Genomic DNA, 25,668 nt, shown 5'->3' with positions numbered 1-25,668 from the left:
GAAACAAAATTAAAAAAGAAGAAAAAGACAAACTAAACAAAAGTCAATAAATAAAACTTTAACAAATAAATATGCAGTAAAATCACATTGTTGCACCATTAGTACATTATACATGAAAACTGCATGCAATAATTATTCATCCTTTGGAAGAGTGAGCAAAGACTGCTTTCAGATGCAATGAATGACTCACAAGGAGAGGGAAGGGGACAATGGAGAGAACAACACAACCTTTGGCCTCATTTGACACTTAATTTGCTTCCAAGCTAGCATACTCAATGAAGAGCATTCAGTTGTCAATTTCGTATACAAATTGATATGAGATCTCTCTTAGACTACAACTCTAGAAAAGTAAAAAATATTGATTTACTCTGTGACCATTGTTTTAGTTGCACTCACAAACCCTGACAACATTGTAATACATTTCAGGAAACTGTTGCTTAATTTGGAGACATGGATTTCGTTATGCATTTTAAGATTCAGAAACACTGTAAGTTTGTGCACGAATTTTGGACCTAGTGTTAAGACAAAAGCCTAAAACAATGACAATGGTAATAAAAGACACAATTGGCAATTAGGCATTTGTTTTAACAGTTATACAAGTCTCTCGATGCAGAAAACAACTTCCTAAATTAACTGGCAGTTGTCTCATGTTAACCCACAGATTTGGCAGATTTGAATGTATAAAATGGAGGGTTTGAAATTGTACACAGATGATAACAGAAATATATCACTACTGGACGATGGGTTTGTGCACAACCAAAACAAAACACAATTTCTTTTTTTCCAGAAAACAATAGAAATTTGAGAGATGGTTCACACAAAGAGAATATGCAGCAAAGAAAAGAGCACAGCAAATGCCAGAAGACAATTGAATAACAAACAGATAATAAATATGAGTGATGTTCTCTTTCGGTAACTAATTGAACATGATGGCTTCTCAGACATACACAAGTACAAAAAATATTTTGCTAATATCAAACTCAAACAGCAATCTGCAAAGGATGATCCTTACGTACAAATTTAGACTGCTTCATTGAACTACCTCAACAACTTCTGAAATGACCATCATGGCATAATATTACAAAATCATAAGAAGAAACAGAAAATACAATAGAAAAAATGCAGAAGCTGCAAATTTTTTTAATGGAATATTTATCCACTGCTTGCATTGTACTGAGAAAGACAAAATAATACGTATAACAAAATTTTGGACCTAACAATAACTTAGAAAATTAATAAGAGAAATAAAGAAGGACCTGCTTTGCACATGCAAAGCAAGTAAATGAAGGCTGAGCAAAAATGAAGTGGCAAGTGATGTAATTAACATACGTAATATTACTTCCCCATGAGAGTTCACCCTATCACAGCCTTTCAATACGTCAGGAAGCTGGAAAAAAGAATTAACACCAACAAGGCATCTAAAGATGATCCTGAATCTTTCAGGAATGGCCACTGCAATATGGTAACTTTAAACAAATTTCACTGCGATGGAAATTTTCTTTTAACAAAAATCTCTTTGCTGATACAGCTTAACCAGATATTAGGGTAAATAGTCCAGTATCATAACAAACGGTGCAATGCAATTTATTCTCTATACAATGGTAAGACCTTACTGGAAGGTAGCTTTCTTAACAGTCTGTTTATGTACAAAAATATACAACCCAATAATATGTAGTATCCTGTTTCCCATACATTTTATGTACAGCAATTTTTTTACAGTAGTAAGGACACTATTATATAACTTTAATGTCAAACTGACTATCCACACTCTTGAAAGAATGATCTTAATAATAATAATATTAATAGTGATATACATTGGTAAGCGGAAAAAAATTGACATCATTAAAAATATCTAACCTCTGAACATTATGCTCTAAATTTATTTAACTCATAGGTAGGCAATGTCAATGCTTCCTGATAAAATATCATTAAGAACTGTTTGTATGCAAGTCCCATCAAAATTTTTAGTTATATCTTCAAACTACAAATAAATATCAGTCTGCCATAGATTGGCAACTCACGATGCAATCCTTGCAGCAGTATAAGGCATAAAAGCATAGTAAAACTCTTTGATGCTTGTTGTAACTTGTCAAGACTTACTTGTAAGTCTCTTCATGTTGAGCAAACTAAAATCATTGTTTACTTAATTATAGCATCTACACCTCAATTGCACTTGACAACAGCAATTACAACAAATTACTATAAAAAGGTTTTGCAGCACAGGCAAAAAATTGTGACTGCAAGTAGCTGGCACCGTGAGCAATCATATCTACTGAGCCTTTCCCATCTATTCACCACAGCCATCAATGCTCTTTCCTAATGTTTCGTTGTGAGACCCAACTATTTCTCTACTAGTCGAAGAAGAGCTAAATACCAAATTTGTCTAATGCTCAAATTTCAAATACTGGCTGCCTGCACGAAACAATATGTGGCTACTCATAAAAAATTCACCTAACAGTATTTTAGAGGAAAGAGATTCTCTTGGTATTTAATAATGTGACAATCGACTTTTGGTCCAAACATTGCTCAATTTACCCCAGCAAGCTTTGAAATGCTATCAAAGATAAAAAGAAAAGAACTATACTTAAGCTCAAGCATACAATGCTTCATGCAAAACCAAGTGACTCCAAATATAACAATTCAAGCCAATTACAAAAAAGTAAAATAGAAAATTTTTATTTAAATAAGTTTCAAAATGAAAAGAAAAGAACATTATGCTCCATTACTTTTACAATAATCACAATAGGTAAAATAAATAACATAATAAATCTGGAACTTAGGGACATATCCTTCCAGAATGGAATGGATTTCTGAGAAAATAGACGTACACTGCATTGGAACACAGCTAAGTACATACAGAAAGGAAAAATGCAGCGTTTTGAGGGAGCATAATGTGCATTTGTCAAATTTCTGAAGAAAAACAACATCCATTAAAAATTGGAATTGCCATATCCAATGAGACACCACACATCTCATGCCCCTTACAGTACTCGAGAAGCTCCTTAACATAAATGATCTTGAAAAACTTGTCAACTATTGAACCAACAGTCTTCTTATTCTGATTACATCATTGCAGGTTGGAACAACTTAAATCACAGGCAATCCTAAAATTGGTCCAGTCCGTTTGGAGTTTTAAGTATCACTAATTATTTGTGGATTATGTCTGTTTATAATACTTCTTAATCTCACTAGTCCTTCTCGAACATAGCGCACTAACGCTGTCATTGAGCTGTGCAGAGTTAGGGGTCCACATGTATGATCCAACGAGATGAAAAAGTCTGCAAAGCAAAAACGAAGTTTCAGAAAAGAACAGGTCAAGGTAATACTAACACGAGCTATATGAAAGATATTTACCTGTGTGATTACCCCTATAAATAAGCTTGTCAGCTCTCTCCCACAGATCATGAGAACTCTTAAGATTGGTCCAAATTTTGTGTTGCTTGGAGACCATGGAGAAGATGTTGATTGGGACTGGGATGCAAGGCGGGTTGGCAGCTGTTGAAGGCCCTGCGCTGCTGCTGCTCTGACCATTGCTGCCGGCATTGGCGGAGGCATTGCCGTTCCCACTGCTGTACCCAGACGACTGGGAGGAGTTGGACCCCACAGAGCCCACGGACCCTGAAGGAGAAGGCGTTGGCGACAGCGACGAGGGAGTGCCTTGCCCTTGTGCCTGACCTTCGGTCGGTGCCAGCACCACAGGCACAGCGGGAGTCTGTGCAAAGTAACAACAATTTGAAACAAGCGTATCATGACAAAAACATTACACCAAGTAGATGAAAGAAAAACCTACCTTGGCAGGATTAAGAAAATTAGCAACAGTCTTTTCGAACTCAGCTACCTCACTTTGGTTTATGTCATACAGTTTTAAATGCAACAGGGATTGTGATCGTAGGCTAGAGAAAAACAGAAGATAAGAAAATTAGATTCATTGAGATAATACATAACAGAACTTAACATTGCGTTGTTAAAGATGACACTTACCTCAAAACAGACAAGCAATTTTGAATCATAGAAAGTTCTACATTCCGGTTTTGTGACTTGAACCTTGTAGTTACAAATCTGGAATTAGGAGTAAAAATATTTAATCTCTAGAAAAGTCTGTTATTTTCATTTAAAAGTGTATAGGCCGAGTGTCAGAGGAATGTGCTTACTCTAGAACAGATAATGTATCAGTGAACATTTTGGAAGCTGCTAATGTGGTATGAGTCATCATTGTCACCCCTGTCAGGATGAAGAACATGATGGCCTCTAGGTATAAAACAGCCTGAGCTGTTGGGTCTCTTTCGCTGTCAGCTTGCCTCTTCATTCGGACAGCTTCACTGAGATAAAAATTCTCATTGGATTCCCTAAATTTAAAAAAAAAAGTCATTAATAGATATTTTTAATGTTTAAAATCACATGACATTTCTTGCCAAGCCTTCTTCAGTACTCACTTGTGCAATTGTTCTTGACGACTATCCCTAAGTTTTTCTTCAAAGTAAGAGTAATAGGAGTTTCCTTCAGAACTTCTATGATTGCTAGGACCTGCCACCTGCTCTTCCCGCTCATGGTTGGTAGGAGGTTGAGCTAAAAGACTATCTCCACCCTAAAAGAAGAAGACATAATGACATTAATAAAATTAAGGAGAATAAACATTTGTAAGAATGACTGCCTTGCATGTGAGTATTGATAATTACCTGATAAGCTGATCGCAACACAAGATCCTCTCCTAACTTTTGACGTTTATGATGCCTTTCTCGATGACGATCTTTGTGCTTGGTCCGTTCTCTGCTTGCAGTAGTAGATTGAGAAGAGATGGAACTAGTAGAAAGCCGCCGCTCCCTTTTATGACCCAGCTGCGATGTGCGACCCGCTCCAATATCACTACAAGATAAATCAGAATTATTGTAATAATTGCCATAGCTGATGTAAGTAAATAAAAAATTTTGTATTGCAATAATTACCTGATTTGAGCATCCTCTGGTATGGGCTGCTCCAGTTCAGGACTGTCTCCATCTTCAGCATCACTAGCTTGTCTTCTTCGCTTTCTACTACTATGATGAGTTCTATGATTACTATCATCTGCAGCAGTTCTTGATTCAGAATACTCTAAGTGTGGTCGACCCTGCAAATACAAAAAAAACAAAAAAAACAACATTTGGTCATTAGAGGTTGAATTCATCCTTAAAACCAAACAAAAATCCCAGTGCACTTGAATACATACTTCTCTTGACCGGTGAGATTTGGGAGGAGGTGGGGGGATGTAGGGTAACCGACTTAAAGGGATTCGGCACATGATTGGGCCGGGGTGAGAGAGGTTTGGTGCCTGATGAGAAGACTCCCTCTTGATAGAGGCAACGAGCTCTTCCTCTGGGGCTTCCTCCTTGATGGGAATGGGTGCTTTTTCTGGTGTTATACTTTCACTGTGCTTTCCATGCCGTTTTCTTTTCTTTTTCTCACTATCTGTGAGTTGAGGCTCAGGCTTGGGAATTTCAGCAGGGGGAGGGGTGGGAGGGGAAGCAGGCTCTAGTCGTTCTGACTCGACCACTAGTACACCGGGTTTACCCTTGCCACCCTTCCCTTTGCCTCCCTTTCCTTTTCCGCCCTTGCCTCCTTTACCACCCTTGCCACCCTTGCCACCACTTTCTTGAGGTTCTCGTTTCGTTAAAAACAGTTTACGTAACGTGTCATTTTTCTTTTTGTCCTGGACAACGTTACCCTCCTCATCAAGCTTGGGCGGGCTCACCTCCATTTTGGGCTTTGGAGGTGGGGCATCACTATCACTGTCCGACATGGGCCTGACAGGGGACTGCACATGCTCCATATCCGAGCTGAAGTCGCCACTGGAAGCTCTTCTCCTCGCCAACTTAGATTGGCCAATGGCCTTGATAGGTGACTTGGAATTCACCACGTCAATCTCTTCGCTGTCAGAATCTCTGGACGCGGCAGCTAGTTCCACTTTCTGCCGGCCGCTGGATCTGCGCGTGACAGAGGCGGGTCGCTCGTCATCCATTTGGTGCTTCGGATAGGCGGCCGGCCTGCCTCTGGGCTTGGACTCCTTGTTGTGCTTGCCACGCCACTTGACAGACCCATCGTAGCACTCATCGTCTTCAGAAAGACTCGAATGGGCTTGAGATCTTGCAGGTACAAGACTCCTTCGTGCACCTCCCTATGAAAAAAAATAAATTTAGAGGCTGTTAGTAGAGAAATAAGATAATTAAAATAGAAAAGGGTGCAAGTCAATCGATACTGACCTTCCGAGGCTCCTCTTCCGAGGCGCTTCTGATTGGTGACGCCCGAAGTTTGGGTTTGGGCGTGTGCCTCTTGACCTCGGGACGGGCCTCGTCTTCAGAGTCACTGGCTTGGGTAGGCCGCTTCGAGTTGCTCTTCCTTCGACGCACTACCACCTTGGCTTTTTGGCCCGCATTCCCTTCCTCTTCACTATCACTCACTCCTGACATGAGCGGCTTGAGTCCATGACTCCACTTTTTGGGGGAAAGAATACGGCTCCTGTCACTGTCACTGGTACCTAACGCACTTCTCCTACCTCTACTGCTCCTGCCACCCATATCCACATCCGAAGCACTGTCTGAGCAACTACCGGAACGCTTGTAGTTCTTTGGAACACGAGGAAGACTTGGCTTGACTTTCACAGGACTACGATTTTTGCGTCGCATGTCGTCATCTGATGACAACTGCTTAGCCCTAACTCTCTCATCAGATTCTTTCCAGGGGTCTGTCCGAACTTCAGGTCTTACAACAGCAACTTTTCTCTTAGTCCGATCGTCGGCGGCCTTGGCGTCGTAGGCACGGTTGTGCGTGCACGGCCGGTCGTCCTCCGAGGTGTCCCGAGTCTCCTTCACCTCCACTGGGGAGAGCTTGGACGGGGCTGGAGGTCTCATGGGGTTGGCAGGACCGGCGGTGTCAGATTCACTGTCCGACTCCGGCACCAAGGCAGGGGTCTTCTCCTACAAGGAAACAGAGTCGGGGGTTAGACAACTTGCACTGCACTTAAAATGAGAGAAAGGTCTTGTAATTTACAAATTTATGCAAGGAAGGGGCATGAAACAGCAAAACAAGCTTTGACCGGCAAGCAGACCCAAAGGCGGCAAATTCTGCCTAGCCGTGGCCTCAAAGCGTTCTGGCATGAGCATGAAGCGTGTGAGTGGGTGAACGGCCAAGCCGGCGCACGGTGGGCGGACCAAGGGACGCAAGGGACCTGACGCACCTGCTGGGGGCGGCGTCGCTGCCTGGACTTGGACAAGGGGAGTTGGGGGTTGGGGTTGGGGTTGGGGGCGGGAGCCGGGGGCGGCGCGGGCTGCTTCTTGACGCAGTCGTCCGAGTCGGAGAAGCGCGACAGGAGTGCGGGGTGGGGGTTGGCCAGCACCTCCTGCACCACGTCGTGCACCTCCAGGCCGTGGTCGCTGTGGTCCGACTCCACGAGGCCCACGCCAACGCCAGCACCACCGCGACGCCGACCCGCGGCGCCGCCCGCCCGCCCGGAGGCCGACGAGGTGGACGGCGGCGCCAGCGGCCGGTGGGGCGGCCCCAGCGACCCCAGCGGCAGCGGTTCAAGGCTCAGCGCCTTCTTGGCGTCCGGGGCAGCCATGGCGCCCTGCTTCTGGCGAACAGGCAACACAAAGAGCGAGGTAAAGCAGGTGCACAGGACTGTCAGGACGCCCTAGCGCTCTAGTCGCGGTCGCAGACGCCTAGGCCTCCACTCTTTCCTCGCAGTGCCGCTGTGCCGGGCGGGCGGGCAGGTCTTTAGGGCCGGGCGGCCGTGCGCCCCGCCGACTGTGTGCTCTGACGTTTGTACACAGTGGCAGGAAGGGGCGGCCGAGGGCGGCCCGGCCGGCACGCGCCGCTCCGCCACAAGCGCAGCCTCCTCGCGGGCCCTCGCGTCGCGGGGTGGGGCTGAGGGACTCACCTTGGCGTCGGCGCCGTTGGCGTCGTTGGCCTCGCTCCTGCCCGGGGACAGGAACGACTCCAGGTTCCAGCGCGGCTCCGGGGCGGGCGACGCGGGCGGGGGCGGCTCCACGGGCCGCTCCGCCTCGTCGTTGGACTCCTCGCTGGACGAGTCCGAGTCCGAGCCCGAGTCCGAGCCGGACCCCGACCCGGACGACGAGCTGTTGACGCCGCACGGCGACATGGGCTCCAGGGCGGGCGGCGGCGGGCCCACGCTCATCGGAGGCCTGTCACAGGGGCAAGGTCAAGGTCAAGGCCGCTGCAAGGAAAAGGAAAAATCCCTGCCCGGATTCGAACCCGCGAACTCACAGTAGGTCCACGGTGGGCGGCAGGTCAATGGCTGGGCTGTCCGGCTGTCCCGAGGGCGCGCTGTCTCCCTTGGCGGCCTCGTCATCGCTGTCCTCGGAGAGGATCAGGTCGTGCGCCAGATTCCTGCAAAACAACAACAAGGGCATCAGCACCCCACCGGGCTAGAGAGGGTCTCTACACCGGGCCCGTGGATGCGGCACTGCAGCAGCACGCGCAGGACTGCGGATACTTACGACTCGACGCGCACGGGGGCGACGTAGCTGCGCTCTGCAACACAAAGAGACAGACTTGTCAGTGGATGGCGGACGTCGCACGCACTACATAGTAAACGCGTTCAGGTGGTTGGCGGGCGTCCGCTAAACACTCCGACACTTGCAGCGCGCCGCTGGTCGGCCCAGCAGCGCCCAGCCCAGCCAGCAGGGCCGACAGTGCTGCCTCGGTCCTATTCGGGGGGCGTCCCGCAGGGGTGCGAGGGAGACGAGACAGAGCGACGAAGCACCGTGGGGGCGTCCACACGTCATCGCATCATTGCACTCCGGGACCGCCATCGGCATCGACATCGACCTGGCCGCGGCGGCAACCCGCATCCTGTCACCACCGCGACCTCGCCGACCTCGCCCTTGGCGGCCTGGGTGGCCTTCTCGGTCCTCCAGGGACGACTCGCCGACACACAGTGGACCAGAAGACCGGTGGAGGCGGCCAAAACTCTAGACGCGTTTTGAGCTCCAGAGTCGCTAAACAGGACTCGAACCGAACGTGTGACCCCATCAATGAATTCCTCGTTCGGGGAGCAATCCATTGGTGGGGTCACACGTTCGGTTCGAGCCCCATTTAGTGACTCTGGAGCTCAAAACGCGTCTGGAGTTTTGGCCATCTCCACCAGTCTTCTGGCCCACTGTGCGACGCCTTCCGCACTGGACTTCCCCGTCGCCCTTCGGCCAGGACGCCGTCGTCGACATGTCGCTTACCTGGGAAGCGCAGCGAGGCGCGGAGCATGGCGGCTCCTTGTCGGGGTCAGGACGGTCAGGACGGTCAGGACGCCGGGACGCGCACGCGGTGGGTAGGGGGACTGCAGCGCGGCGCGGCGCGGCCGGGGGTTGGGCAAGGCGGGGAGGGTGAGCGGCTCGCTCGGCACAAAGAGAGGGTGGCGCAGCGCGAAGCAGCGTCGCGCAGCCCAACTCGATTCCAGCCGTGCAGGCCCTGCAGGCCTTGCAGGCCTTGCAGGCCTTGCAGCCGACAAACTGGGGATTGAGCCGAGCCGTACTGCCGTTTGCAGGCGCCGAGTGGATTCCGGAGGTCGCCCCGACGTCTTCGTCCCAAGGGCTGCCAGTGGCCGAGCGACCCTTGCTAGGGGTGCCACTTCCCGGTGCCTGGGGCGCCGCCCACCACTAGGGTTGCCACTCCACTTGGCTGTCGTTCGACGCGTCCGCCGACGCCCCCGTCATCCTGGCTGCGCGCTGTGCCGGTCAGAGTGCACGCACGTGTGCACGCACGCCCCCGTGCACCTGCCCGGCGTTCGTGCGCGGCGTGCGCGGCGTGCGCGGCGTGCGCGGCAGGTGGGCGGACGATACGGGTAGTGTACCGCCGGGCCGTGGCCAGCCGGGCCTAGCCGCGCCGAGCGAGGAGAGAGCCAGCCGAACGACGGCGTGACGGCGTCGTTGTCGTGTTCGGGCGTCGCGACGGCGCGCCGCGTCTAGCCGCGCCGCGGCCGGCGAGGAGACGAACGAGTGCGTGGCCGCGGTGCCGCGGCCTGTGCTCGGCTTGGCCGGCCGACAACTGAACCCAACCGACGCAGAGCGAGCGAGCAGCGGACAGCCGGGGCTGGCAGCCAGCGAAGCAGGCGAAGCAGCCCGGCCGGCGCTGCTGGCAACCGCGGCCGGCGGCGGAGGACGCGGCCAAGGATGAGAACAACGCGGCGAGCGCGGCGAGCGTGGCCAGACAGACGGACGGGTCGGATCAATGGTCGGACCGCCACGGCCAGGACGCCGTCAACGGGTGAGGACGATTCGATCCCCGCGCTGTAAAACGCCCACGACTGGCGCCTTGCAGCCCCGCAGCGCTGCCGAGAGGGTAGTGTCGCAACAAAGCAGCCACTGCGGCAGGCTGACGTGCTCTCTCGCACTCAAGGGGCTCCTGCACGGGTGCGAGGGAGACAGAGCGTCGACGCGCTGTTCGGAATGAGGCTGCTGCAGGCGGGGCGCACAGTGGGCCAGAAGGCCGGTGGAAGCGGCCAAAACTCAAGACGCGTTTTGAGCTCCAGAGTCGCAAAATGGGACTCGAACCGAACGTGTGACCCCACCAATGGATTGCTCTCCGAACGAGGGATCCATTGGTGGGGTCACAAGTTCGCTTCGAGACCCATTTAGCGACTCTGGAGCTCAAAACGCGTCTAGAGTTTTGTCCGCCTCCACCGGTCTTCTGGCCCACTGTGGGGCGCCTCGCCGCAGTCACCTGCAGCCAGCTGCGGCGCGGCGGCGCGGCCAGCTGCGAGGCGGAGTCCTGCCAGTCCTGCAGCCGCGTTGCAAGCTGCAAGCCACGTTCCGTTCGCGGGGCGTGGTGGGGCGCGGTGGGGCGCGGCGGGGCGGACAGTGTTGCCGCTGCGGGCCGGGCGGGTTGCCTATCGTAATGAACAAGGCGCAGGGCGGCGGGCGGCGCCTCTTGCGTCCGTCCGTCTCCTCGACTCGAGCGGAGCGGTTAGGTCTCGAGCCATCGGCCGAGCCATCGGCCACGACGCCGCGGTCCAGCATGACCGCGCACCGCCCAACAATCGTTTCTCGTCTGTCTGTCTGTCTGTCTGACCGTCCGTCCGTCGACTTGACCATTAGTCTTGCATCGCCAGCATTCCGCCACGGGGCTGCCAGGACGCTGCCAGGACGCTTCCAGGGCCCCTGGAGTCGCTGCAGCCGTGAGCTTTCCGTCAACGAGAGTCGCTGGATAATCCAGAGACATTCCAGAGCAAGCTCCCGGAGCTTTCAGTCGCTGGTCCATTTCAAAGGTCGTCGACCCCCGGAGACCTGAAGCAGACCTGCAGCAGACCTGCAGTCGGTGGGCGATCCCGGCGTTCGTTTCAGGGCCGCCGGATCATTTCGAAGCTTCCTGGACATTCCAGGGCACCCTTCACCGGCGGCTGGCCCGGCCGGCCGGACGCACCGATCGAGCCAAACCTGCCGCCACATTCACCACCTGGACTGCAGCCTGCGGGACCGTCCCAAAGCTGGCCCGCCCCGGCCGGCCGGCACGGCAAGAAAGCGAAAGTGAATTAAAAGAGGGGAGGGAGACGAGGAAGGCGACGAGGAAGCGGATAAAATAAAGAAGCCATTGCCGGCCCCTTAGCGCACCCCCCGCCCCGCCCCGCCCCGCCACGCAAGAGGGGGAGGCCGAGGGTAGATGCTGGACGAGCGGACGGATAGCGGACAGGCGGACAGACATGCTGGAGGGCAAGCTGGGCGGAAGGCCTTCGACGCCGTGCCATGCGCCTCCTTTTGTCGAGACAGATCCGGCGTGTGGTGGGTACGCCCCGCCCCGCCCCGCCCCCGCAGGCCCCGCAGGTGAGCGCGGTGACGTCACGGCCACCGGAAGGCGCGGGCCACCTGGAAAGCGCCGCGCCTTCGGGCCTCCGGCCTGGAGAGGGAGAGGGGCGGGGTGGGGGTGGGGGCCGCATCGGAACCATCTCGGAACGCGCCGCGAGGCCCTCAGCCTGAGCGACAGGCAGTAGGCAACCCGCCCGCGCGCCAGTGTGCCAGCTGCCTACCCGCCGGGCTTTCGCCGGCCGCACAATGGGCCAGAAGACCGGTCCCATCTAGCGACTCTGGAGCTCAAAACGCGTCTAGAGTTTTGTCCGCCTCCACCGGTCTTCTGGCCCACTGTGCGCCGCGTAGGAGCAGGAGCGCCGAGATGGAGGTTTTCAACCACGAACCGATTCGATTCAAATCCCCGCGGCGGCGTGCCCGTGGCGTGCCACCGCACGGAACAGGTTTCCATGTGCAACAAGAGAGTCCCACACCGCGCGGAAACTCGCCATCGGTAGAGGGGAGGGGGAGGGGAGGATCTGATTTGGGGACGCGGTGCGACGCGGTGCCGGCCGTGGGAACGGACAACCCCCATTGACCCGGCGGCCGAGCGCTGCCATCGTCCCTCCGTCTCTGCAGGGGTGCGAGAGAGACGCCGCGCGCAGTGTTCGGAATCGACCTTCCGCCCGGCCACCCGGCCGCGCCGCGCCTCCCCGTTCTCCGTCAAGAGGCTCGAGTCCGACTTGGCGACTCCGTGGCCTTTCCGCGTGGCGGCGGCGGTGCACTGCACGGAGCTCGCTGCGCTGCGGCGCAGCGGCGCTTTCTCCCAAAATCGCTGAGTTCGAACCACACTTCCACTTCCAACCAACACTCACGTGTTTTGCTGAGGGCCGCGGCCGGCTCGGGCTGCAGCGGCTGCGGCGGCGGCAGCGACTGCACGGGTTGCGGGGGCGGCAGCTGCAACAAGACTGGGCATTAGCACGACGGTTCCAAACACAGTCTCGGGGACTCGGGCGCAAGGGGTATCGACGCTTGGCGTGCCGGCCGGCCAGCCCCGCCGCGACGGCGTGACGCGGGGTTCAACGAACCGGCCGACGCACTGCCGCACTGCCTCGCACCGCGCAGGGCAGCAGGGCCCCGCACTCGGCCGAGTCGGTCCCCGCGTGGCCGTGGCCAGCCAAGGCCGCGAGGACAGGGCACAGTGGGCCAGAAGACCGGTGGAGGCGGTCAAACCTTAGACGCGTTTTCAGCTCCAGAGTCGCTAAGCAGGCCTCGAACCGAACGTGTGACCCCACCAATGGATTTATCGTTCGGAGCGCAATTCATTGGTGGGGTCACACGCTCGATTCGAGTCCCATTTTGCGACGCTGGAGCTCGAAACGCGTCTATAGTTTTGGCCGCCTCCACCAGTGCAGGGCCAGTGGCGTGGACGGGGGCGTGACCTGTGACCTCCACGCCGACTCACCTTCTGAAGAGGCACTGTGGAATAGGGGTTGGCGCGCGGCCCGGCCAGCGGCGCCGCGGCGTGGGCGGCGTCGAAAGTGAACTTGGGGTCCACGCTCTCCTTGCGCGGCGTGGCGGCGATGGCGGTGAGGGGCGCGATCAGTCCCGCCTTCATCTCCTTGAGCATCTTCTCCACGTCGGCGGGGCCCTCAGTCTGTAACAGCAGCAGCAGGGAGTCAGACAAAGGGACCAGCGGTGACGGCGGCACGGCCAGCCGGCCGGCGATACTCCGCGCGCGGCGCGCCGGTGGAGCCTGGCGGCGAGGGGTATCGCCGCGGCCAGCACAACAAGGCGCTCCGCTGCTCCGCGCCTAGAGACCCTCCCGTCAGAGATGCGCAAAGGGGGGCCCTCTCAGCCAATCACAGACGACTGGTAGTCCCATGCGGAGCGGGAAGCCCGAATTCGCCCCGCGCGAGGCTACGCAGGTCAGCATCTGGTGCGGCACAGCAGGTATACGGCGGTCGCCCGCTAGCCTGACTCAGGGTGCCTTTGACTCCACGGGACTACCAAACGCTGGCTTGCGCATCTCTGACGGGAGGGTCTCTATCCGCGCCGCACGCGGCAACCGTGACGTCACGCGGCGCAGTGACGCAGGCCGACGCAGGCCGGGGCGTGACGCAACCGGCGGCCTGTCTCTCTCGCACTCGTAGCGGCGAGGTGCCGAGCGGGCCTTCCAGTGGAGTGTCAACACGGCCTCGCTTCCTCGTTATTGGATCGGAGCCGTACTGGGCCCGTGGCAGGGCCTCGGCCTCGGCGGCCTCTAAGCCCATCATGTTTCTCGGAGATCTAGGCCCGCAGCCCGCAAGTGGCTCAGGGCCTAGAGTGGTCGGAGTGCCTTGGCCAGGAAGCGGAAGCCTGGAAGCCTGGAAGGCTCCAGAGGGGCCGCCGCACAGTGGGCTAGAAGACCGGTGGAGGCGGTCAAAACTCCAGACGCGTTTAGAGCTCCAGAGTCGCGAAATGGGACTCGAACCGAACGTGTGACCCCACCAATGGATTCCTCGTTCGGAGAGCAATCCATTGGTGGGGTCACACGCTCGGTTCGAGTCCCATTTAGCGACTCTGGAGCTCGAAACGCGTCTAGAGTTTCGGCCGCCGTCACCGGTCTCCTGGCCCACTGTGCACCGCCGCACTGCCGGCAAACCGGGCAGGCCGGACAGGACGAAAATCGGCCAAAACCGCGGTGCACGGACACCGACTGCAGTAAAGATAGATGCTGCTCGCGCCAACGCACTCACACACTCACACGCGCACGCCCCCACCACCCCCGTCGATAAGTGCCCCGCGCCGCGCGATGCCGCGACGCCGCGCCCGGAGCGCGATCTGTCGGGGTGCCGCTAAAGTTTGTGAGCAGCCAAGCAGTCGGCCGACGTCGGCCCCGTGCCGTCGGCCGCAGAGCAAAAGCACAGCAACAACAAAAGCAGCAACAGCGGACCCAAGCGAGGCGCGCCGCGGGGGAGGGGGAGGGCGTCGTTGAGTCGCTGGGCCTTGGCGGCGCAGAGCGGCGCGGCGCAGAGCGGCGCGGCGCAGCGCGGCGCGTGTCTACGTCCCCGCGGCCTGGCCGCCTAGCCGGCTGGCCCGTGATGAGCACGGGGAGGACACACAGTGGGCCAGGAGACCGGTGAAGGCGGCCAAAACTCTAGACGCGTTCCGAACTCCAGAGTCGCTAAATGGGACTCGAACCGAGCGTGTGACCCCATCAATGGATTGCTCTCCGAACGACAGCCTCTCAGTCTCCCCGAGAGTGCGAGAGAGACAGAGCGATTGTGCAAATGACGACAGTGGCGCCGATAAGGCAGCCAATTAGTCGCTCTTCGAGGACCGCGAGCGGCGCGAGCCACTCGGAAAAGCGGGGAAAGTGGAAACAGAGGCTGTCCGCCAAGCCGGCCGGCCGGCAAGCAGGCGTCATCCTTTGGAGCCTCTTCGAGCATCAGTCAGCTTTGGAAAATCGAAGACTGCCGTGGACTGCCGTAGAGCGGGGCGCTCTGCTGCAGCCGCATGCCTCACAGCCGCGCCGCGCCACGCCATGCCGCGCCACCCTGCAGGGTCTCTAGTCCGATGGGGTGCGCGCCCTGCCCTGCCATGCCCTGCCATGCCGCCAGCGCGACAGCAGGGAGAAGGGGAGCTTGTGGGTGGCGGGCAGAGGCGTGGGTGGGGCGGCACAAGCAGGCAGAAGCATGGGCAGAAGGGCGCCGACGGCAGCGAACCTGGCGGAGGGAGCGCCAACCAGCCGCAGGGCCGCGCCGGGCCGCAGGACCGGGCCGCAGGCCGACGCCGGACTGACACCCATGGCCCAGCAGCCCCAGCAGCCCACCATGCGAACTGTAGCCGCCGAGCTGTTGCGTCCTGGGCTGTCGCGGCTGTCGCCTTTGCCGTTCAACTCCGAGACAGCACGCACAGTGGGCCAGAAGACCGGTGGAGGCGGACAAAACTCTAGACGCGTTTTGAGCTCCAGAGTCCCTAAATGGGACTCGAACCGAACGTGTGACCCCACCGATGAATTGCTCTCCGAACGAGGAATCCATTGGTGGGGTCACACGTTCCGTTCGAGTCCCATTCAGCGACTCTGGAGGTCAAAACGCGTCCGGAGTTTTGGCCGCCTCCACTGGTCTTCTGGCCCACTGTGGCACGCCACTGGGTCAAGGCACTGGCTGGCTGGCTTGGCTACGCCGTGCTACGCCGTGCTACGCCACTAGCAAGGTGCGAGCGCGGCCCGCGGCGGGCGCGAGGCGCAACCACGGCGACGGCTTGGCGGCGCTGCCTCGGCGCTGCCGGCCGGGGCCTCTAGGGGCAAGGACCCCGGTGCGGTGCATCTCGGAGTGCAGGCCCCGCTCCCCCTCCCCCAGTCACGAGTCGCGGCGCGCCGAGCGGCCGGGTCACTTCGACCCGCATTTTCTCGCTCAGAAAGCCGACAAGCATTTCCCCGGTCACGCGTCGCTACCCCGCGCAAACCCCATGGACAGGCGAGGCTGGCGAGGCAGGCCGGCGCGGCGCGGCGCGCGGAGTATCGCCAACGGGCGCCGTGACGGAGTGCCACTGGACGCACTGGACTCCCAGCGCAGCGGCGCAGCGAGCAGGGTGTACTCGACCCGCACTCCGCCACCAGCCGTCTGGCGGCACAGCCAGGCAGTGCAGCCCATCATCACACACTGCTACTTCATCTCCATCGCCCCCGCCATGCACGCCGTGCCGGACTCGCCACAATCAGATAGTGCCCCCGCTGCACCGCGCTGCACCACGACGCTGCACTGCCTGCCCTCCAGCCGCTCGGCGGGTCGCACTTGACGCGCTCCGGGTCGAGAGGTTTTAGCGAAAAACGGTCCAAACGAATCGAGTGGCCGTGACAGGAACGACATCTCTCGCCAGGAAAGGAAATACCATCTCACCTTGTACGGGGCCTGCTTTGCTTCCACGGAGCCCTTTTGGGTTTCTACGGGGTGCCTCGGACAAATACACGGACCGCGAAGAGGGCCCTTTTCGATTTCTACAAGACCCACGTCCCATCGGAGTGCGAGCGAGACGGAGAGAACAGCCCCGGGTTCAAACGCAGCGACCGGCAGCGACCCTGCCCCAGTTTGGCGGCCACGCGGCCCCGCGGCCCCGCCCGCTTCCCACAGGACCCACAGCCGGGCAGTGCTTTCGTCGCTCTCTCTCTCTCTCCAACGGGGCGCCCCCAGAGTGCGACAGCGACAGAGCGACCGATCCTGCGGACCCACAGGCACTGCACAGGCACTGGCCGTGAGAGCCAGCCAAGTCCGATCTGGACACGCTGAGCCGTAGGCCGAGCCGTAGGCCCATTCCGAACCGCGCGATCGTCTCTCTGTCTCTCTTGCGCTCATGGATCGTGCCGCAGGCCACAATGGTGCGAGAGAGACAGAGCGACGACCGCCGCGGATACGACACTCTCAGGGCAGTGTCCCGGAGTGCTCAGGGCAGTCAGTCAACCACTCGGGGCCGGGCCGAGGGCCAGGGCGCCTAGGCCCTCTCCGTCTCCGTACAGTTACCCGGGCAGCGCTGCAAAGGCTGCAAAGGCGCTGAGCTGCGCGGCTGCGCGGCGTGTGGCCCAACTAACGGGGTAACCCGGCCCGGCGGGGCAGAGCCAGGCAGAGCGCGGAGCACGGCCAAGGCGCGGTGTAAGAGGGCCTTTCTGCGAGGCAGCACGCAGCCAGCCAGCCAGCCAGGCGCGGCACAGCGCAACCAGCCAAGGTCGGACACGCCGAAGAACCCCGCGCCCCACCAAGACTAGCGCGACTAGCGCCCGTCCGCCCCGCCGCGTCGCCGCGTCTCCGGAGCACAAGGCCCCCGTCACCGACCAGTCCGCGGCCCCGCGGCTCCGCGGCGATGATCCGCTCGGTTGCCCTCGGTGACGTCCCAGTGTCCGTGGGCCCGCCACACAGTGGGCCAGAAGACCGTCGGAGGCGGCCGAAACTCGAGACACGTTTTTAGCTCCAGAGTCGCTAAATGGGACTCGAACTGAATGTGGATTCCTCGTTCGGAGGGCAGTCAATTGGTGGGGTCACACGTTCGGTTCGAGTCCCGTTTAGCGACTCTGGAGCTCAAAACGCGTCTAGAGTTTTGGCCGGCTCCACCGGTCTTCCGGCCGACTGTGCGCGCGGACCCTTGGTGCCGATCCTGGCCAAGCCCCAGCTCGGCCAGATTAGCATCCAAACACGGTGGCAATCCCGCGCAAATAGTCTACTGCGTCTCCTCTCCACAGGCCGGGCAAGCCGAGGGCCTAGCCCCCTCCAACGCCCCGCTGCCATTGACAGCAACACACGCACACACACACGCACACACGCACCATCAGCGCCGTCTCATGATACAAACGCGGCGGGCGCGATCTAGCGGCCAGGTCCCGAAGCTCGTCCGCGGCGAGGCGGCGGCACGCGGCGGCACGCGGCGGCGACACAGATTTCGAAAGGCGCCCGCCCCGCCAGGCCGCCACGGCACCGAGCCGCGGAGCCGCGGCTGCAGACGGATTCCGAGCGGCGGGCGTCTCTCTCGCACTCGCGGCCTCGCGGGCCGTCTGGCGCGAGAGAGACGGAGAGAGCGACGTTCCGTCCACACGTCGATTAGAATAAAAGCGAATGCTGGCGCCGCACAGTGGGGCAGAAGACCGGTGGAGGCGGCCGAAAATCGAGACGCGTTTTGAGCTCCAGAGTCGCTAAACAGGCCTCGAACCGAGCGTGTGACCCCACAAATGGATTCCTCGTCCGGAGAACAATCCATTGGCGGGGTCACACGTTCGGTTCGAGGCCCAATCAGCGACTCTGGAGCTCAAAACGCGTCTAGAGTTTCGTCCGCCTCCACCGGTCTTCTGGCCCACTGTGCGCCTCGCCGCCGCACGCGCCGGGGAGATAACGGCGGGTCTCGTGTCCATTTTGGCGCCAAAGGGCGGCCGGCACACTGTACGCGGCGCCCTAGCGCCCCAGCGCGCTCTGGCGACGGCCGCTCTCACCTCACGACGGGGTGGCCTGACGGCGCTTGACGGGATGGCTCCAAAGCGCCCATCTCTCTCCGCTGTAGCGGGCGACGCGGGGCGTATCTCTGCGCGCGAATTACGTCAAGCCGGGTTTTGACGTCACGCCGCGGAGCCGCGGCCGCCATGTTGGCCGCAATCAGTAGCGGGGACGACGGGGACGTCACGCCGGGCGGGGACTCCGCCGCGGAGCCGCACCGCCGCGCAGCCGGCCGGCGGGCTGGACAGGCTGGCTGCTCTACAGTGCGGACACACAGAGGCATGGTGCGCACCTCCAGCCCTCGCTAACCTCCCACAGTGCAGGCGGGCTGGACAGGCTGGCTGCTCTACAGTGCGGACACACAGAGGCATGGTGCGCACCTCCAGCCCTCGCTAACCTCCCACAGTGCAGGCGGGCTGGACAGGCTGGCTGCTCTACAGTGCGGACACACAGAGGCATGGTGCGCACCTCCAGCCCTCGCTAACCTCCCACAGTGCAGGCGGGCTGGACAGGCTGGCTGCTCTACAGTGCGGACACACAGAGGCATGGTGCGCACCTCCAGCCCTCGCTAACCTCCCACAGTGCAGGCGCAGGCTGGCGCAGGCCCGTTCGCTGCTCGACCGCCAGGCCGCCACGCGATTTCGCCACCCGCACCGTTCCACGCGGCCGCGCCCGAGGAATGCCACGAGTACGCGGGGCGGGGCGGGGCGGGGCGTTCGGCCCTCCGCCATCTAATTGATCCGGAGGCGTCAGTCGAGCCCTCCCGGAGCGTTCTGAACCTCGCTGAACCATCTTGGAGGCGCCGCCGGAGTGGCCGAACAACGTCCCTCTTTCTCTGTCTCTCTCTCTCGCATATTGCAGGTTTGCTAATTAATGAGAGCGAGGCTGGGGAGGGAACTTGGCCGGGCGGGGCGGTGGGAGCGCAAGCGACGTCTGCCTCGCCCTCCTCCAGTCGGGATGCTGCCCGCCCCGCCCATTATGAATTCAGGAACAGTGTGTCCCCGTGCACCGCCAACTTCCCCGCCGGAGTGCGGGGCCCCTCGGCCTCTCGGCGTCCAACTCGTACTCACGTTGTCCAGCTGCAGGGTGGGCCGGTGCGGGCCGGGCCGCGGTGGCGGGCCCTTGTTAGGCACCAGGCCGTTGGACCGGTGGTCGCCGCCGCCGCCGTGCTTGACTGGCTGTCCCGGGTACTGCCCCCGGCCCGCGTACGCCGGCTTGCCGTCGGCGGGCTTGAGGAAGCCGCCCCTGTGCTGCGGGGGCGGCAGGTGGTGGCGGCTGGAGCCGTGGTGGTGGTTGGCGCCGGGCCCGGGGGCGGGCCGCTTGAACTCGGGCGCGGGGGCGGCGCTGGCGGCGGGGGCGGTCGCGGTGCCGGCCGCCGCCGCGGGCCCCCCAGGCCCCCCAGGCGTCGGGGGCCCGTTGCCGTCGATGCCGAAGAGTCGGAGCGGCTCCTGCAGCAGGTGCTTGACGGCGTTGTAGTCGCCGAGCTTGGTCTGAATCTGCTGCGTGCAGCGGTCCGCCGCCGCCGGGTTCACCTGAAACAAGACCACCTTCGTCAGCAACACCATTCGGGGGGCCGCCACTGCAAAGCACCGCCGCGCCAGCCAATCGCGGCGCCGCAATCATTAAATTACAACCCGCGGTACGGCCTCTCATCGGCTTTGTGTCGCGTCAACCTCGCGCTGCGTAGCACTGCGTAGCAGCCGCTATGTTTGCCCTTTGAGCGTCCAGCCAATCAGAAAACACGCGCCGTGTGTGCGTGTGCGCGCGCCCCTCCCTTTGTGCCGGATAAAGGACGGCTAGGCCCGCCAGTGTGCCACCCACCGCAGCGCACCGCAGTAAAATGGACAAGGGGTTGGCCACACGATCACGTGGCCAGTTACGCAAGCCTCTCCATTACGGCGGCCGCACAGACACGGACGGACGGACAGACAGACAGGCCGGTGGGCATATAACCGGGCGACAAAGGTTGAGCGCGGCCGCCAGTTTCGCAGCTAAATGAAGCGAGAGAGTCGCAAAGTGCCGCGCCGAGCCGCGCGGAGCGTCCGCCTCCCGTCATGCACAGCCCGGCGACGAACAACGGAACGAAAATCCGTTCAATTTGCGCCGCGGAGTGCTCCAAAATCGACCCCAATCGCCTGCCGCCCCGCCGCCCCGCCTCTCGGGCGAGACTTAACTCGACTCTCATTAATGCCTCCGCCCCTGCAGGCTCCTGACCCAGAGCCGCGCGGACGGACGGGCCGCACAGTGGGCCAGAAGACCGGTGGAGGCGGCCACAATTCTAGACGCGTTTTGAGCTCCAGGGTCGCTAAATGGGACTCGAACCGATCGTGTGACCCCCAGCCAATGGATTCCTCGCTCGGAGAGCAATCCATTGGTGAGGTCACAAGTTCGGTTCGAGTCCCATTTGGCGACTCTGGAGCTCGAAACGCGTCTGGAGGTTTGACCGCCTCCACCGGTCTTCTGGCCCACTGTGCGCCACCTCGACAAAAGTTGAGGTCGCTGCAAGCGACAGAGCCGGAGCGACAACGATTAGAAACCAAATCTAAAAACAAACTTGTTTAGAGCGCAGCGCAGCTCCTCGACCAGTGAGTTGGCCACCCTGCTTCGAATCCGGGGGGCAAAGAGAAAGAACTAGGAGAAGAAGAAGGAGAAGAAGGAAAAAGGGGTTGGGACGCGTCTTGATGCGGCGAGGGAGAAAAAGAAAGAGAGAGAGAAAGAGGCACCAGCATCCACTCCACGGCGACACGGCACCTGTCCCGATGCCGCGGGGGTGGGGACGGGTGGGGGGTGAGGTTTGCTAAAGTTTGAGCCTCGCTCCGGCTGCGCCCGCTGCCCCGGCTGGCGTCTGTAGAGTTCGAGCACCCCGCCCAGCGCCGGCCGCGGGGCCGCGCCAGCAGCGAGGAGAAGGAGGAGAACAGAGGCGAGAGGGGAGGACGCCGCCCGGGCAATAGGCAACGCGCGCGCAGCCGTGCGGACCGGTTGCCTACCCCGCCCCGTGCGACCCGCGGAGCGAAATCCCGGACGCGTTTTGAGCTCCAGAGTCGCTAAATAGGACACAAACCGACCGTGTGACCCCACCAATGGATTCCTCGCTCGGAGAGCAATCCATTGGTGGGGTCACACGTTCGGTTCGAGGGCTGTTTAGCGACTCTGGAGCTCAAAACGCGTACGCGTCGAGCCGTCTCGAGACGTCTAGAATTTGGGCCGCTCCACCGGTCTTCTGGCCCACTGTGCGTCCAAAGGCCGAAAGGCCGCCACCCTTTCAAGCCTGCCTTTTTTTCGTGTCCCCGTCCGGGCCGGACTGCTCAGGACGACAGGATGCGACGCTGTGAGCTGGGTGCGCCGAGAGAGCCCATCCCGGAGTAAAAGAGAGGCGGGCTAGCCGGCCGGCAGGCCAGCGACCCGCGTCGAGCCGAGGCGGACCGAGAGCCGAGCAAGCCGAGCACCGTGCCCACCAGCGGGGCCCAGCGGGGCCCACCGGGCCACCAGGCCGGCGTCACGCCGGGTCAGCAACCCGCGCCGCACGGCCGCACGCCACACAGTGGGCCAGAAGACCGGTGGAGGCGGCCAAAACTCTAGGCGCTCTTTGAGCTCCAGAGTCGCTAAATGGGACTCGAACCAAACGTGTGACACCACCAATGAATTCCTCGTGCGGAGGGAGAGCAATCCATTGGTGGAGTCACACGTTCGGTTCGAGTCCCATTTAGCGACTCTGGAGCTCGAAACGCGTCCATAGTTTTGGCCGCCTCCACCGGTCTTCTGGCCCACTGTGCGCCACGCCGTGGGCCCCGCCAGGGCCTGCACTGTGCATGCGTGTCTGTTGAGCCCCATGTCGCGCAACGGCCGAGTGGCGGACCGAGTGGCGGAGAGGGGAAGGGAGCAAGGACGCTCAGGACACCGCCAATCGATGGGCATCAGGCTCACCGACAGGATGCCGTCAGGATCCTGTCAGGATACTGTCACTGACATCGACAGGACACTGACTGTGGGGGACACCGTCAGAAGACACCCCGGATATACCGCGGACACCTTCAGGACACTCCAGGGCTCGGGTACTCCAGGCAGGACACCTGGAAGGCAGTGTGGTGACGTCACGCGCTGCCATTGTATGGAAAGGTTACGGCCCTGTTGCATCGAATCTCGGCTGCCGCCATGCTGCCGCAGTAAAGCCCCAAGCCCCCCATCCGTACGCCATCTTGTCGGAAAGTCGGCCGGGCGAACGCCACACGTCTCTCTCGCACCCCTACGGGAAGCCCCCGCGAGTGCGAGAGAGACAGAGCACGCCGCCTGGCATAATAGGCGGCAGACTGTCGGCAGCAAAGGGCATCCCGGAGCATCGCGGCAGAAAACAATTAAAAAGCATCGCAAGACAGAGACAGAGAGATGAAAGGAGGAGGGGCGGGAAAAAAAGGACTCCATCAACTGGAGGGCGGCTCTGGACGTGTAGAAACGATGAGGGGAGGGAGGGATGAAAAAAAACACCAGCCAGAAAGAAGAAGCGAGAAAAGTCAAGGAAAGGACAAATTTCTCATCGCACCTCTCTTCCCCTCATTTCGTTGCCAAACCAGGCCAGCCAGGCCAGCGGCGTGGAGTACACGTCTTTCTTTCTCTCTCTCTCTCTCCCTTGCCGCGCGTCCGTCTCTCTCTCTCTCTCTCTCTCTCTCTCTCTCTCTCTCTCTCTCTCTCTCTCTCTCTCTCTCTCTCTCTCTCCTCGCCACGGTCCAAAAGGAGCGGCGGCCAAACCGCACGGCCGCACGGCGCGCGAGCAACACGTTACGAAAACCTTTTCCCCGCCCGGGCGTGGGTTCAAATCCCCGCAATGTTCTTTATTATCATTACTTCCCCGGGAAAAACTTGAGGCGGCCGCGCGGCCCTCCCCTCGCGATTGACCCGGGTTCAAATCCCCGCATGAGCTGGGCAGTATCTCTCCGGACAGGCAGCCGGGCGGCGGGCTTTTCAATTTGCCGATGGCTCACAGTGGGCCAGAAGACCGGTGGAGGCGGGCAAAACTCCAGACGCGTTTTGAGCTCCAGAGTCGCTAAATGGGACTCGAACCGAACGTGTGACCCCACCAATGGACTCCTCGTTCGGAGAGCAATCCATTGGTGGGGTCACACGTTCGGTTCGAGTCCCATTCAGTGGACTCTGGAGCTCGAAACGCGTCTAGAGTTTCGGCCGCCTCCACCGGTCTTCTGGCCCACTATGTGGATAAGAGCACATCGGAGGATATCGCAGGATATCCCACCGCCGCCGCGGTGGCGCTACGCGTGCCCCGCTGCCGCGGACCGCCGCGGACCTCCGCCAGGGGGCACTGCCGGCTGCCTTGCCGCGGCCGCCGCGTCGCGGACTAGAAGCGGCCACTTTCACTCGGCGGGCAGGCAGGCAGGCAGGCAGGCAGGCAAGCAGACAGGCAGGCAGCCGGGCGGGGGCAGCCGCGCGAGGAGGAAGAGAAAGGAACGAACACCCCGATGAGGCCCAAAAAGCTAAGAGGCTGGCATCGAGGCCGCCGACGACGACCATCCTCGACGGCCACCGAGGCTTTGGCAGAGTACCGAGTTGTTTCTGAAAAGCAATCTCCGCGCGGCACGGCGCCGTCACGCAAGAGGGAAGGTCACCCCGTGCACTGTGAGAAAACCGAAAAGGCTGGGGCCCGGGTTCGAATCCAGGTTCGCGACCTCGCTTTTCGGACGGAAAAGAGTGACGGATCGAGGCCTGGCGCACCAGAAGACCGGTGGGGACGGGTAAAACTCTAGACGCGTTTTGAGCTCCAGAGTCTCTAAATAGGACTCGAACCGAACGATTGACCCCACCGACGGATTGCTCTCCGAACGAGGACTCCATTGGTGGGGTCACACGTTCGGTTCGAGTCCCATACAGCGACTCTGGAGCTCAGGGTTTTGTCCGCCTGCGCCGGTCTTCCGGCCCAGTGTGTGGCGGGCGGCACGCGGTACGCGCTCGTGACAAGCTTCGCCTGGAGAAGGGTCGGGCAGCGGCCCAGCCAGTGTGCCAGCCGGCCCCGCCGGGCCGGGGTAAGTTTAGCTTCAGCGCCACAGAGACACTGCCGGGGGAGGCGCGGCGCCGCGTTCAAACCGCACCGCAAAATCAGATTCATATACAGCGAGCGGTGCAGCGGCCGAAAAGGTAGGAGGAGGGGAACGCGAACGCCGCGAATGCGCGACCGAAAGTAAAGGGAGGGGAGTAAATAAATTACCGGGCCGTCGCAAACCGCATGAGCGCGACCAAATTGATCAAGTTAGCGCGGCGGCCCGGAGAGAGAGGGGGGGGGGGGGGGGGGGCGCACGGCACACCGGCCACTGCGTCAACACAGTCAACACGGCAGCCAATGAGCAATGTCGCGCTTCTAGTGTATCGGCACCTTTGACGAGTCCAGTCGATCGAGCCACCGCACTGGGAAACGCGGAAAGCAGAGGGAGGGGGAAGAGGACGAAACCAATCACCCGAAGTTCCAAACTAAATATTAGTTGTAAACGAGACGGCGAAAAAATTGGCCGCGAACGCAGCGTGAAACGACTGGCCCCGGGACACTGGCTCGCACAAGCCTGTAATTACGCCGAGACACCAGAAACAACAAAACGGGGGGAGGGGGCCCGAAGGGGGCGCGTTGCACCAGCTGTGCAGCCGATGACGCTTTTGGCGCTTTTTGCGGGGCCGCGCCGCGCAGCGCGCCAAACCAGGCCAAAGCACGGTGGGCCAGACGACCGGTGGAGGTGGACCAAACTACCCGACGCGTTTTGAGCTGCAGAGACTCGGACCGAACGTGTGACCCCACCAATGGATGGCTCTCCGAACGAGGAATCCACTGGTGGGGTCACACGCTCGGTTCGAGTCCTGTTCAGCGACTCTGGAGCTCCAAACGCGTCTAGAGTTTTGTCCGCCTCCACCGGTCTTCTGGCCCACTGTGTCCGAGAAACGGCGCGGCGAGGACT

The 25,668-nt window shown here is 59.3% G+C and overlaps 1 protein-coding gene across 3 annotated transcripts; it reads right to left on the bottom strand.

Annotated features, from left to right (window-relative positions):
• Nucleotides 1-785: 785 nt before the first annotated feature.
• On the bottom strand, nucleotides 786-12,672 carry LOC117644335 (AF4/FMR2 family member lilli-like). 3 transcript variants are annotated; one of them, XM_034383694.1, is made up of 14 exons: nucleotides 12,638-12,672; nucleotides 8,487-8,520; nucleotides 8,254-8,376; nucleotides 7,907-8,171; nucleotides 6,234-6,947; nucleotides 5,204-6,148; nucleotides 4,944-5,104; nucleotides 4,677-4,863; nucleotides 4,434-4,585; nucleotides 4,152-4,346; nucleotides 3,982-4,059; nucleotides 3,791-3,893; nucleotides 3,355-3,712; nucleotides 786-3,278 (listed from the first exon to the last, which is right to left on the bottom strand). In XM_034383694.1, the coding sequence occupies exons 4-14, from the start codon at nucleotides 8,162-8,164 to the stop codon at nucleotides 3,133-3,135; spliced, it is 3,297 nt and encodes a 1,098-aa protein (XP_034239585.1). In that variant the 5' UTR covers nucleotides 8,165-8,171; nucleotides 8,254-8,376; nucleotides 8,487-8,520; nucleotides 12,638-12,672; the 3' UTR covers nucleotides 786-3,132. The 3 variants fall into 3 exon arrangements, with proteins under 3 accessions (XP_034239585.1, XP_034239587.1, XP_034239586.1); XM_034383696.1 differs by lacking the exons at nucleotides 7,907-8,171; nucleotides 8,254-8,376; nucleotides 8,487-8,520; nucleotides 12,638-12,672 and adding an exon at nucleotides 7,367-7,460; XM_034383695.1 differs by lacking the exons at nucleotides 7,907-8,171; nucleotides 8,254-8,376; nucleotides 8,487-8,520; nucleotides 12,638-12,672 and adding an exon at nucleotides 7,208-7,358.
• Nucleotides 12,673-25,668: the final 12,996 nt, after the last annotated feature.

This window comes from Thrips palmi, unplaced genomic scaffold (assembly GCF_012932325.1).
Source record: "Thrips palmi isolate BJ-2018 unplaced genomic scaffold, TpBJ-2018v1 HiC_scaffold_18, whole genome shotgun sequence".
Lineage (NCBI taxonomy): Eukaryota > Metazoa > Arthropoda > Insecta > Thysanoptera > Thripidae > Thrips > Thrips palmi.
The sequence above is the reverse complement of the archived record's forward strand: the minus strand, read 5'-3'. Positions and strand labels throughout refer to the sequence as shown.

What these genes read in the sequence shown, in the direction of transcription:
- LOC117644335 (XM_034383694.1), bottom strand. Translation starts at nt 8,164, where the DNA reads ATGAGCGTGGGCCCGCCGCCGCCCGCCCTGGAGCCCATGTCGCCGTGC. An exon ending in AATCTCACCGGTCAAGAGAA is followed by an intron (nt 5,105 to 5,203) that starts GTATGTATTCAA and finishes TTGTATTTGCAG; the next exon opens with GGTCGACCACACTTAGAGTA. An exon ending in AATTGCTTGTCTGTTTTGAG is followed by an intron (nt 3,894 to 3,981) that starts GTAAGTGTCATC and finishes GTTTTTCTCTAG; the next exon opens with CCTACGATCACAATCCCTGT.